The 12,608-nt window shown below is 45.0% G+C and overlaps 1 protein-coding gene across 5 annotated transcripts in view; it reads right to left on the minus strand.

Moving 5' to 3' along the window:
- Positions 1 to 12,608, minus strand: part of VWA8 (von Willebrand factor A domain containing 8) — a 265,675-nt gene that overhangs the window by 27,669 nt on the left and 225,398 nt on the right. For 4 of the 5 annotated variants that reach the window (XM_039877207.1, XM_039877209.1, XM_039877206.1 and 1 more), the window contains exon 40: positions 11,281 to 11,389. In XM_039877207.1, coding sequence (XP_039733141.1) covers positions 11,281 to 11,389 — 109 coding nt within the window. Of the gene's footprint in view, positions 1 to 7,739; positions 8,174 to 11,280; positions 11,390 to 12,608 lie in introns of those variants that run through there. The other variant, XM_039877210.1, reaches the window with a different exon arrangement.

Raw genomic sequence — 12,608 nt, forward strand, 5'->3', positions numbered from 1 at the left:
TCAGAGACTAAAGGCGAAGCAAAGGAATTCCAGGGGGTGCGGCTTTGGGGATCCTGAGGGGGAAGGGTAGGAGTGAGGAGCGAAAGGGCCATGACCCAGGGGAGGTCTGTGGGAGACAGGCAGCCCACAGCACGGCAGCGTTCTTTTTTTGGTGTACATGCTAATAATTAGTAAAGATGATAAAAGGGGGTTCTTTTTAGGGGACCTATTACTGCCTTTGGTGAGGGAGTTACAGAATTATGAAATACTTACTTTTCCCTTAGCATGTCACATTTGTCTGCTATCTCTGGATTCCCCGTCATGTGAGAACTTAAGAGATTTTAGGTCTTAATTTTCCTGTGCCGATGTTGCTTCTTTTCCTATATATGACCATCATCCCTTAAGGCATTCTCTAGCTGAAGACAGTTTCCGTCAAATGTGCCATAAAAGAAAAGGATTTAGCAGAATTTGGGGTGACAGTAAGGGAAGGGATATGCTTTACCCAATAAATCTGTTACCTTTTTCTTCTTCTTATTTTGTTTGTTTTGGCCAACTTTTTCCATACCACATACTTGTTAAGAAAGTACATAAATCTTAAATGCAGAGCTCAGTGATCGTTAAACATGAACACATCCCTTGCAGTCCACCCCTCCTCAGCCCCCCAGGGACTTGACTGTCCCCCAGCCAAAGGTAAGCTCCTGGTCTGTCTTCTGTCACCACAGATGAAGTTTGCCTGTTTCTGAACTTCATAAAAATGGACTCATACAATTCGTACTCTTTTGCGTCTGACTTCTTCCTGGGAGACTTACCTATGTTGCTCATTCTCTTCTCCTGTGGTAATAATATTTAGTCACGTGATCTTGTCACAATTTCTTTATCTATTCTATAACCGTGCTGTTTCCAGTGTGGGGCTATTATGAATAATGCCGCCATGAGTGTTCCCGAACATGTCCTTTGGAGCAGATACGCATGTATTTCTGTTGGGTGGAAATCCTGGCTATGATCAGCTTTCGTAGATAGTGTTTTGTTTTTTTTTTCCTGCAATTTACATTCCCATGAATGGTGTATGAGGATCCTCTGCTTATATTCCCACCATGACTGGATGCTGACAGCTTCTTCTTCTTCTTTTTTTAAATTTAGCCACTCCGGAGGGCATATAGTATATTCCCTTCCTTTGTACTTTTGTTTGTGGATAAGTGAATTACTTTTGGTTCTGCTTATCAGTGACGTTTTCAGGAACATGAAACAGTAGTTTTTGTTTTTGAGAAGTGAAAGTATGTACTAGCCTTTTCATCCAGAACGACTGGGCACAAGGACAATTTTATAATAGGAGCACTGTTTGTTAGTTTTCAAATATGTAACTTGCAGATAAATATGAACAGATAATTTATTATCTGCCATCTAGCCAGCCCACTAACACTTGGGAACTCAAAACAGGATGGGTGCTCTTGGAGACAATGAGCTGTGGGGGAGGAGTCCTTTAAAGATTTGCTGAGAGTTGGAATAGAAACACTTTTATTCTGGACGATGTGTTTTATGAAACTCCTTGAAATACTTCTTTAAACAGTAAGTTCCTACTGTGTTCAAATGCATGTTTTTATTTATAACAAAGGGCCAAACGTGTTCTTTATCGGATATTCCTACTGCATAAAGTATTCTTATAAGTTTGTTCATCTGTTTTGTATTATACAATCAGTTCATACTGAAGAGAATTCATTATATAAAAAGCTAAGTTTCACTAGTAAAAGGTCTACGTTAAGGGCTTTCTAAAAAAGAAATATAGTTTTATTACTTTCATGGAAAGAACACTAATTGAAATGCTCAGAGGCTGACGTATTCTGGTTAATTCATTTTCTGGGAAATAATTGGTTAACCAGAAAGCACACATATGCACATGCAAACACATGCACACACACACACACGTGTGCGCGCACACACAATCTGTAGCAATGAGGATATCAGGAGGAATAAATTTGACAAAAACCAAGTATCTCGTGGTTTGTGACTCTTGGCCTTGTGATGCCAGCACTGAAAGTGTTCTGATTACTCTGAAGTCTCCATTTATTCGGGTTCTGGTCAATCCAGACTTCCTTCACTGTAAACCCAACAAGCAAGCCCATTTTCGATTATTCTTTCAGAATTTCCTTAATGAAGAGATTAGAAAGATGTAAATAGCGTTCTTTTTTTTTTTCAGAAAATATACATTCTACAGAACAAAGCATATAGTTGATCATCAATAAATACTTGCTGGGTGGATGCATAAATGCGAGCAGTGATTTTTTGTTAGACATTAGCTCCATTATTTTAACATTTCTCCATGTTCAATATATACTTTTTATGCTTTTAATCTGTACCGTTCAAACAAAAAAGATATGCTAGATGAAGGTAAATTTTCATACAATGTTTGTAAAATAACAAAGTATAAATCAATAGAAACAAAAAAAGTTTTTTCTTTGTAGTTCTCAATATTTTGACATAGTAAAAATATTTTACTAAGTACCTGTTACTAAGTAGGTTGCTAGCTGCTTAAATGGTAAAATAGTATTTCCAAGAAAAAAGAAGATACAGATCTTCTTATTTTAAAGAATTGCTTCTTATTTTAAAGAATTGCTCCTCATTGCAAGGGAGAAAACAGAGATTCATGTGTTTAACAAAGACGATTCTCGTTAGAAGAGTTTGTATTCTTGGATGCTGATGTGGAACAAAATTATTACTTTGGGTGACTATTTATTGTCATTTTATATTTGATTTTCATGAACAAAAACGATTTCATGTCTTTCCTTCAAGAATTAAGTATTTTGTACTTCAAAGGAGCTGGGACTGCAGATATCAGTGTGCAGACAGAATAGGCACCGTAAACTTAACAGTTCAAAGCCGAGCCCCAGCTCCGCACTGTCCCCGCCCCCTGCCCCCTACCACTGTCCCCAAGTCCTCCCCAGCTCAGTAAAAGGCATCGGCAAAATCCCACACCCAGGAGTCTGCTTTGACTTCGCCTTCTCTTACGTCTCGCGCCTGGTCCACTGGCAAATTCTCCTAATTTCCGGGAGTATCTGACCGTCTCTTCCCGCCCATCTCCACGCCCATCCTTGGTCCAGCCGTCATCCTCTCTCACCTGGATGCTGCAGCAGCATCCTAACTGGACTCCTGCTTCAGCCCCGGACCCACGATTCTCCTTTTCCCGCACAGTAATCGAAGGCATCTTTATGAAAAAAACGACGCATGGGCAAGAAATACACTTAAAAATACTGGCATGATGAAGCTTTTAAAAAGCCCGATTCGACTATTATTTCTCTAATTATTTTTGGGAATAAAATAGTATTTGTCTCTTCCAAATGTAATATAAATTCTCACAGTTTTTGCTTTCTTCTATTTCTATTTCTTAATTTCTGTTTAATTTTTGAGATAATATGAGAATTTAGGCTCTGTTTAGTATGATCAAATTCACTATTTTTATAGTGTGTATTCTTAAAAGCATTATTCTTGATCATTGAGTTTTCCTTTAAACAGATTTACCACATTTAGACCTGATTCTGTGTTTAACTGCTTCCAGTCCTCATTGCTAATCCTTTTATACCACAAATTTCCCTTTTTAAGGAATTTCGATTCCTCTCTGAATTGACTGGAACATTTATACCTATGTGCATACATGTGTGTATGTGTGCAGATCGTGTATACATATTTACTTCAAAGTTATGTTCAATAGGGGTACTTACGTGACATATGTTTTTAGTGTCTGAATATGTGAAAATGTCTTTTTGTCACCTTCGTACTGTGGCTAGGCATAGAATTCTTGGGTCATAACGCCCCCTGCCCCCACCTCCAAAAAAAAAAGAAAAAGAAAGAAAGAAAGAGAAAGTCCTGAAACCATTTCACTATCTTCCGGCATTTGTTTCAAGGAAAACTAACGCAAGATTAATTTTCCTTTCTCTGATTATAGCTTGTGTTTTTGTGTGCTTGTCTGCTCTCAGGATGTCTTCTTTGTTTTTGAAATGTTAAAATTTCATGAAGCTGTGGGGAAGTACTTCCGTCTTTCCGTTCATTTTGCTCGGTAAGCAGCAGAGTTCTTTCGATCCATAGACTTAGGCCTGTCTTGAGCCCAGCACACTTTTCTTTTGTTAAGACTTCGGTTGTTTGATTATGGTCGATGCGTCCTTTTTGGTGGCCTCTTTGGGAGTATCACTGGTTCATTCGGCAGACGTGTGCTCCGACCTTACCACGTGCCAAGTACGGCTCTGCCTGTTGGGAGGGCTCGCGGCTCTTATGTCAGCTCTCTGCTCTGTCTGGATCGATCAGCTTTCTCATGGTTTTTACCTCTTGGCTTCCTCTACAGTCTGGAATAACAATTCCAGTTTTCCATTCACATTAGTACTCAGGTTTAGTACTAGATCCACTGGAATGGATCTAGTCTTTCTACTTTTTAACGCAGATTTCAGTTTTGGCACTGCATTTTTAGGTTTCTTATCATCTCTCCTTATTGCGTTCTCCTTCCTTCTTATTTCTGCTTGCTTCTTAGCCAACTCCTTCTAATCTCATGTCTTATTTCGCATACTTCAAATTTCTTTGAATTTTGAGAACACGAAGCAGATGTTTTCTAAACATCTGGTGTTTTCTGATGAAACTGTTCTGGCCCAGCAGCCTCTTCTTCCTCTTCATCTTGAATGCTTGTTAGCCTGCCCGGCTGCAGAATAATTTCATAGATCCCATCTTACTTCGTTTTTTGGTGTCCCTATTCTTGAATGATAAAATGGTCGCACAAAACCGTTCAGGAACAGGTTTGATGAGTTCTCTTTGGTTGCACTGACTCTCCGCTTTGTTACTAGAATTCTCCTCGAAGATTTTAAACTGGCGTTAGTAGCTGAAATAAATCTACACTAACCAGCCAAGACTCGGCTGGGAAGGAGCTGGAAGTGTAGACCGTCACAGCATGAGAATGTCACCTCCACATCGTTTCTTATTTTGTTGGGAAAAGCCATCGCACAGGGGCCGTGTGGCACTTGTTTGATCTCGTCCTCAAGCCGAGTGTAAGCTGGGGCTGGTCTGGCTCCTTTCCTGGTGTCGCTCCCCTTCCAGCTCTCTGCTTATTGTAGCCACAGCCTAAACCCCGGACCCCCCGCCCCAGCCTCGCCAGGGCTGCTGCTTTCGAATGCTGCTGCTCGGCAGTGACTGGACGCCGGCTCCCTGACTTTCTCTTCTACTCACGGCCTCTCCAAGTCAGGGATGTTGGGGTTCTGTGGGTCTCACGCACTGACTTGCCGGTAACGCTATTTCTTAGGAAGGTTTTCGAGTTGTCCGGGGTACCCTCATTCACAGCGGCCTCATCACACCATCTTGAGCAAAAGCTCTTCAAAGCTTCTTGCATGTTGCTAGCCTTCTTCCCTAATTTCTACCGTCATGTGAGGTTTTCACTGTTCCTAGCTTTTCCCTATTTTGATCATTTTAATGGTCATTCGGCAAAGATTGAGTTAGGTGCCTGTGCTCACGCAGACTGCAAGTCGGGACTGTATTTCTAGGCTGAACTCGGCTGAAGTTGTCCGCTCATGGCCACTGATGCCATGTGCTGAGTGATGAGCCCTTCAAGCGCTAAGAAAGAGTAACCGGCATTTCACTGCTTTCCCCCGAAATGCAGATGTCGCACGACGTGGCAGTCCTCGCCTGTCCTCTCTCTGCTCTGTGCTGCCGCCTTAGTCAACACGGCTGTCCTGGCTTTGGCTGTTCCTCTGTACCGAGGGCCATCAAGCACAGATATAGGTCTCTATAGAGCTGTGCGGTCCCATCCGGCCCTAACCTCGCTCCTGAACTCCAGGCTCACGTCTTACGTTCCTCAAACAGCATGCTCGACATTTTCACGCGGGTGTCCCACTAGTGAGAAAACAAAACAACACCCCTACCCAGCATCTGCCTTGTCCACCAGCCTCTCCTCTCCCTGCGTGTCCTGGTTCTGGCCTCTAGGGCTGAAAAACCTCAGCATCCCCATCACCCCACGTTCAATCAGTCACTGTCTTCTTGTCCGACCTGCAAACGGTCCCATCCTTCCGAACACTGCCATCGAGAGCGCCCCTGCCTGGGTTCCCTTCACTCCCGCGTGAATGAGCGAAGCGGTTCTGTGATGGGATTTCCCGGCTTTCATTTCTCTGTTCTTTGACACTTTCTCCTCCGGGGACATGAAGCTTCCTGAGGAAGACACGGCCGCACGGCTCCCCTTCCCAGCCACATCTCTCCTCCCCGGACGTGGCACACGCTCTGGGCCCTGGGCTCTGCCTTCTCTCCACCAGCCGTGGCCCCCGAGCCCACCGCAGCGCTCCCAACTCGCCACTCGGACCGTCTGCCGTTCTCCAGACGGCCCTGGACTCAGTCTCGGCCCTCGGCTGAGAGGTTTCTTCCGTCTACGCAAGAGCTGTACACACTGCCCTCGTCCATGGCGAGAGAAGTAACAGAAATGGACAGCAAGCATGTGGAGACTTGCAGGGCCATTTCACGAAAGCATTTTATGCCTGTCACATCTGATATTAAATAATATGGGCTTGTATTTTGTATGTTATTTTTATATCCTTTTTTTCCAGCAATTCATTTCTACTTTATTTTATTAAAGTACTGGTCCATGATCAATCGAAAGAAACCTGGCCCCTCTCCACAGAGGGACGGACAGGCTCTGCTTAGGAGCATCCCTCCACCTTCGTCCTGAGAACGGTCACCAATCGCAACCGAGCTCGCCCTTCACGGTCCGGATCAAACGACGCTTCCTCTGTGAGTTTTCCCCTAACCGTCCCGCTTTGAACTCGTCTGCACATCTGTCTACGTAAGCAGAGCACTTTCTTTAAAACCTTTCTGTGGCAGTCGCCAGTCTGTGTCTTCTGCTACAGCGCGACATGTGTCTGCTTCCCTAGGTTAGTGGCTGAAGGCGAGACCCCTGAGGCAGAATATTCAAGAAAGGGGGAAATGCTTTTCATTCTTTACGGATGGGCAAAGTGCTCAGAATCAAGGTGAAGGTCTTCGCCTGGCACCTGCCGGCCTCTCAGCCTCAAGTCCTTATTTGAGGGTCACACGTGAGAGGGGCTCTCAGGTCCCACCTGGGACTAGTGTCGTGCCTTTGTCTGTGCTGCGTCCACTGGGGAACTGTTTTCACCCTTCTCTGTCTGGTTGATACTCGTGTGTCTGTCCAGCCTCAGCTCATAAAGCCTTTCCTTCAAAATCGATATTAGACTGCCTTCTCCCTGGACGTCCCCTGCATTCTGTGTGTCCCTCTGCCACCCCCCATGTAAACTGAAACGATGCCCTCAGGTGTCTGTCCCCCGCCGCCCCTCGAGACTATCACCTTCGGGAGGTCTCTGCGCCCTCACTGCCAAGCACAGTGTGTGTCACACGGTAGTGTTCAAAAACACCTTTTATCTGAAGACGAGCTCATTTTGAAGCACTCAAGGAAAAAAAAGAAAAGAAATAATTGTCGGTTCGTGGAGCTATCGTGTTAGCCAAAGCAATCAGAGGAAGGCTAATTTGGTTTAGCCCGAGGCTGAAATGACTGATTGCAGATCTGAAAAACACTGGAGAGAAGGTATGATTAAAATCAGCGGCTTTTTTGTAGGAATGAATATTTTCTTCTGCCAGGGCATGCTGGGATCAGAGATTCAGATTCTGAACCAAGTATAACTGAAGTTATTATATAGACTCTACTTTTCCAATGAGAAAATTCTTGCTTCAGATTCATAAAAGGCCCATAACCGGGATACGACGCCCGTCATACAGAATCCGATCATGAAGCGAAGGGAGGTCACTGGTGGGAGCTTGCGAATGACGTGACATGTGCTACCACAGAGGCGCTCGCGGCACCATTTCCTGTTCCTCAAATCTCAGTCCAGCTACCCCGGGATCAATGCGTGGGCCTGAAGCTGTGCTTTGGTAAGTCACCTCAAGTGATGATCTGCTAGTTCCTGGCCAGACTTTGTGCTGTTCACCAAGGAGATGCCCATGGTTACCAGGACGATGCAGCTGCCTCAAAACAGCTGGAAGTTACTCGTTAATCGGAGACGCACAGGACTGGCAGAAGATGGCGAGTGGGGACCAAATCCGAACCTCACTGTGGCGACGGTCTGAAGGCTCATATTCCACACGAGGCCCTGTCCATCCTGACCAGCTGTGTTTTTAACTTGCGCCATCTCTGTAAACTGAAGACTAGATGGCCCACCTGAGCATAACACCCCTGTGGATTAAAAGTAAAAATAAAAATTCCTGATGACGCTGTTGGAATCTAGATAATGCCGTAAAATGTTTTATGGGTCTTTGCAAGAATTATACTTTTTATTGAATTGTAGAGTTGGAAGACAACGGAGACCTAGCAGATCATAAGGATCTGAGCTTTGGTCTGACAAGCCACCTTGCCCAGGATAAGTTATGCCATCTTTCTAATCTTCAGTTCCCTTATTATAAAGCAGGAACAAAATATATTTCATGAGATTGTGAGAATTAAGACAACTTATATGTTTCAGTTCCCTTATCTACTGTACGGAGAGAAGACTTACTGGTATTTTAAGGGTTACGTAGCACAATGAAGGTAAAGTGCTGGTCTGGGTGCCTGGTGCGCGGCCCCGGCTGATGAACACTAGCAAACGCAGTGAGGGGAATGATGAAGCTAACTCTTCTGCAGAGAATGCCGCATGAGAGGCCCTGTTTTAAACAGCCGATGTGTGTCGTCTGAGTTAATCTTCCTAACTGCCCGATTCTCTGTCATTTCCATTCTGCAGAACCCAGGCTGTCTGGCTCCAGAGCTGGCACTGTCAGCCACTAAGCGTCGATGACGACGACGATGACGACGGAGATCTGGACGACGATGCTGATGGGTAAGGCCTGGCCCGTGGGAATTGCTCGATAAATGCTTGCTGTGATTGCAATGCTGGTTTTATGTGCAAAAATTTGTAGAGATGGAAGTTCTTCATCCCTTTCAGGTACTCTCGCGAGGATTAAATCACTTCGTTCCCTTTCTTATATCTTAAAACTCTCAGTATTATTTAAGCCACATTTTTCTTTTTCAGATTTCTAGGGAAGAAAGGACTAAAAACCTTCCTGAAATACTTACTCTATTTGAGGCTATGTAGAAAGTTATTAACCCCAATCCCTTTATAGATTTTTTTTATAAGTGCCAACTTCTTGTTCCCCATCTATTTAATCTTATTTGTTCTTTTCTTTCCCAGTTTTCTTTCATGTCTCTCTTCGAAAGCTGACACTTTCCCAATACCGGTCCCATCGCCGTGGCGTTTAGCACGACGGTCATTCCTGAGAGCTCAGTCTCATTTGAGTCTCGCTCTGTGTCCTACTGGAAGAAGCCGCAGTCGGAGAGGGAGGTCTTACTTTTCTTCCTTCGGCTGATCTTGTAAATCTAACCATTCATTTAAAAGGGTTGATCTGAGGCTTAAATGTGATGATGTTTGTAAAAGTAACTATAGCATGGTGCCCAGTAAATACCAATCAAGACATTCATTAATACCGGATGAGGATTCTAACATGTATTCTCGTACCCGTTCTGGTGCTGCGAATCCTCTAATGGCCTGTGTGTCCACTGGGAACACGTGGTGTTGTTTGCATGTCCTCGCGGCCTCCGGGGCTGTTTGTGATCTGGTCCCTGCCACTCTGCCAGCCTCCTCCCTGTCCATCGCCTCCCACGCGGAGGTGCTCGCCTTGGTCACTCTGAACAGCCTGCGCCTGTACACGCCGTATCCTACGTCTGGAATGTCCTGACTCCTCGAGCACCTGGGAAAAGCCCTAGCATCTTTCGAGAGTGAAGTCGCGCATGACGCCCTCCGCGAAGCCCCTCCTCCTTCGTGCGCGCCCTTCTCTGCAGAACCCGGGACACTGCTTGCTGGTTTGCCTTTCTCGAGTCCCTTCCTTGAGGGGCGGGACTACGCTTGACTTTTCTATCCCTAATGGCTGGTGTGCATCAAGAACTTAGGAATGAATGACCGAACCATTCTCATTCTTCAGTCTTCTTACGAGCACTGTCTCCCATGACCCTCGTCTCCCACGAGCACTCATTTCGGCTTCATTCATCTGTCGTCTTGCCGTGGAGCTCAGAGCCCACCCAGCAGCTGCCCTCAGTGCTCACAGCAACGAGCACCTGTTAAGTGAGTGACTACAGAAGAAAATCTAACCATTCAACTGTTCACGTTTACATTGTTCGCCCAGTTGATATGAAATCTTATGCTGTTTTATTCTAAATAACTGTATGTGGATTTTGTAAAAGGAGCACATGACTTAATTTTTATAGTCCCCAGAATGTGAAAGTAGGAATTTAGTTTATCATTATAAAGATCTTTCCCCTTAGAAATGACAGAACTTTTCCTAATTTCCTGATGTGGTTTAGAGGTTTTTAAAATGAGGCTTTCTCAGAGTGCCGGGTTAAGATTGTTGATTAAAACTGCATCACAGTACTTCTTACTCCTAACACTTAGCAAATAACAAAAAGCTCCCTCCGCCCCCAAAGAACGATTCCAAACAAGAACCAAAGAGGAAGCGGTTATCACTGAAGGTAATCAAACAAAAGCTTCGTGGAAAGGACACTGAAGATTCCAGAGCGGAGTGGAGGAGCACGTCACAGCCTGGCTGCGACCCCCGACCCGTCTCCCCTGGAACAAGGCTGCGCGCGCTCCCCCCGCACCCCTCTCTCTCTGCAAAATAATCTTTATCATTTGCAATTTTACAGAATACCTGGGCCTTCCTTAGTTACCTCTGCAAATTGGCCAGAACACGATTTCAAATGTAACATCTCCAAATAATAAGTCTTTGCTCAGGAAATATTAAAAACATCTTAATCGATATTTTTAGGGGCAATAGCAATACTAACTGGTTTGAAGACAACCAGTCTACGAAACTGTAAAAGGGTAGGCAATGTAGGGTCTGGGGGAGGGCAGGAGAAGGAGAAGATGGGGCACAGACGACACACAGGCTGGATGACCCCAAACGCTCCTCAGGCTCTCCAGAGTCAGTGACAGCAGAATGGTTTCTAGGAAGAGGATTCTATTCGTGAATTTCTAGTGGTGGTGGGTGGCTCACAGATTTTACATGTGGGGAATCGGGATGTATGGTGTCTTCCAGGGTTGCTAGTCCAATTACTGCTTCCTGGCCAGGAGGAACGGTGAGGTAAAATATTTTTCCTTGGAGAACTCAACTAAGAAAGCCACAAAGTGATCCACAGTTGGCCACTGATTAATTTTTCTGGCTGGCTGATTAGGGTTCGGATAACTTTCTCCTGTAGTTTTGGGATGGGTCCAGCTTTGGACCCAGATTGTTTTCTTGGTCCATCAGTGGGAGGATTACCTGTAAATTATCCAGGATGATTCGGAGGGCATGCACCTGTCTTCGAACAGCACCTGAGAACCTTTCATAGGTACGGGCATCGTATTCACTCATTTGGATCTCCTTTAGCCTGAAATCGAAGGGGGCAAAAGAGAGGACAGCTGAAATCATGCACGTGTGGGTCTTTCAGTCCCCTTCACCTGCTGCTAGAACTGCAGCAAACACCTTGGCAAGCCAGGTTGCCTCTGAGGAGAAAAGGCAGGGTCGTATCTCCAGCCAGGGGATACCTTGCAAAGGAGGGGATGCCCAGGAGCGCGCTGGTAAACGGTTAATGAGGTGCCATTAACCATTGAGGGACTGGAAAAGGAAGCCCTGACGGGTAGTGTTTGCTGATTTCTGTGGAGTCAATACCCCGCCGTGATGGAGTTCAAGTTGCTGATCGAGGGTTCGCTGAGCACTGAGTTAGAAAGACACGTGCGCGACTGGCTCTTGCGCCGCTGCTGTACCCCAAAGATGCATCTCGAAGTTGGCAGCTGGTCAGTTCGTGTGGCAGCTTCCTAGAAGAGTCCCCATGGGTTGCTTTTTAAGACCAAGGATATGTATTTCTTGACCAAGATAATACTCCAGGCCCAAAGAATGTAATTTAATGTGTTGCTATGTAAAGTACAAGGGTTTTCTGAAATCGCTGACTGTGTTTTAATATCATCGTGGCTTTGAAATTCCCTCTTCCCAGTATGGTGCTCCCTTTGATCGTTTTTCGTCGTTTGTGTCTGCCGTGGCCCCCGCCAGTGTACTCAAGACCCCCAAAACACATTGTGTGGCTGTACCTCGGGGCTCTCGCGCAGGCTTCTCCCCTACACGGGGATGTCCCCTCCCTGCCTCTTTGCCTGCTAAGTCCCTCTTACTCTTCAAGACTCAAGTCAATGACCACCTCCTCTAGGAAGCCTGCTCTGATTCCTGAGGTCTGCCTTCTACGCTCCCTATCATTTCACGCTTATCTCTAGAAGGGCACTAACTACCTGTGCTACAGCTTCCTGTCTCGCCAGGCAGGCTCTACGCTGCTTTAGGTTAAGGACTGAGTCTTTCTCATCTGTATACGTACAGTGCCCAGCATGTACCTAGCATATAATAGGTGCTCAAAAATAAATTGGAATGAATGACTGAAATAAAAATAAGACACTCAGAATCATTTAAAATGCAGCATCTTAAACTAATCATATATAGAAGGTTCATTCGCTGAGTGAACCTACCTTGGGTTTTACAGTGTCATATTTATAACACTAATGTCATCACGCATTTCTATAAATTTCTATAAATGTAAAGGGCGTTGATACTGGGACAGGGAATAA

Source organism: Pteropus medius, unplaced genomic scaffold (genome assembly GCF_902729225.1).
Source record: "Pteropus medius unplaced genomic scaffold, Ma_sr-lr_union100, whole genome shotgun sequence".
Classification (NCBI taxonomy): Eukaryota; Metazoa; Chordata; class Mammalia; order Chiroptera; family Pteropodidae; genus Pteropus; species Pteropus medius.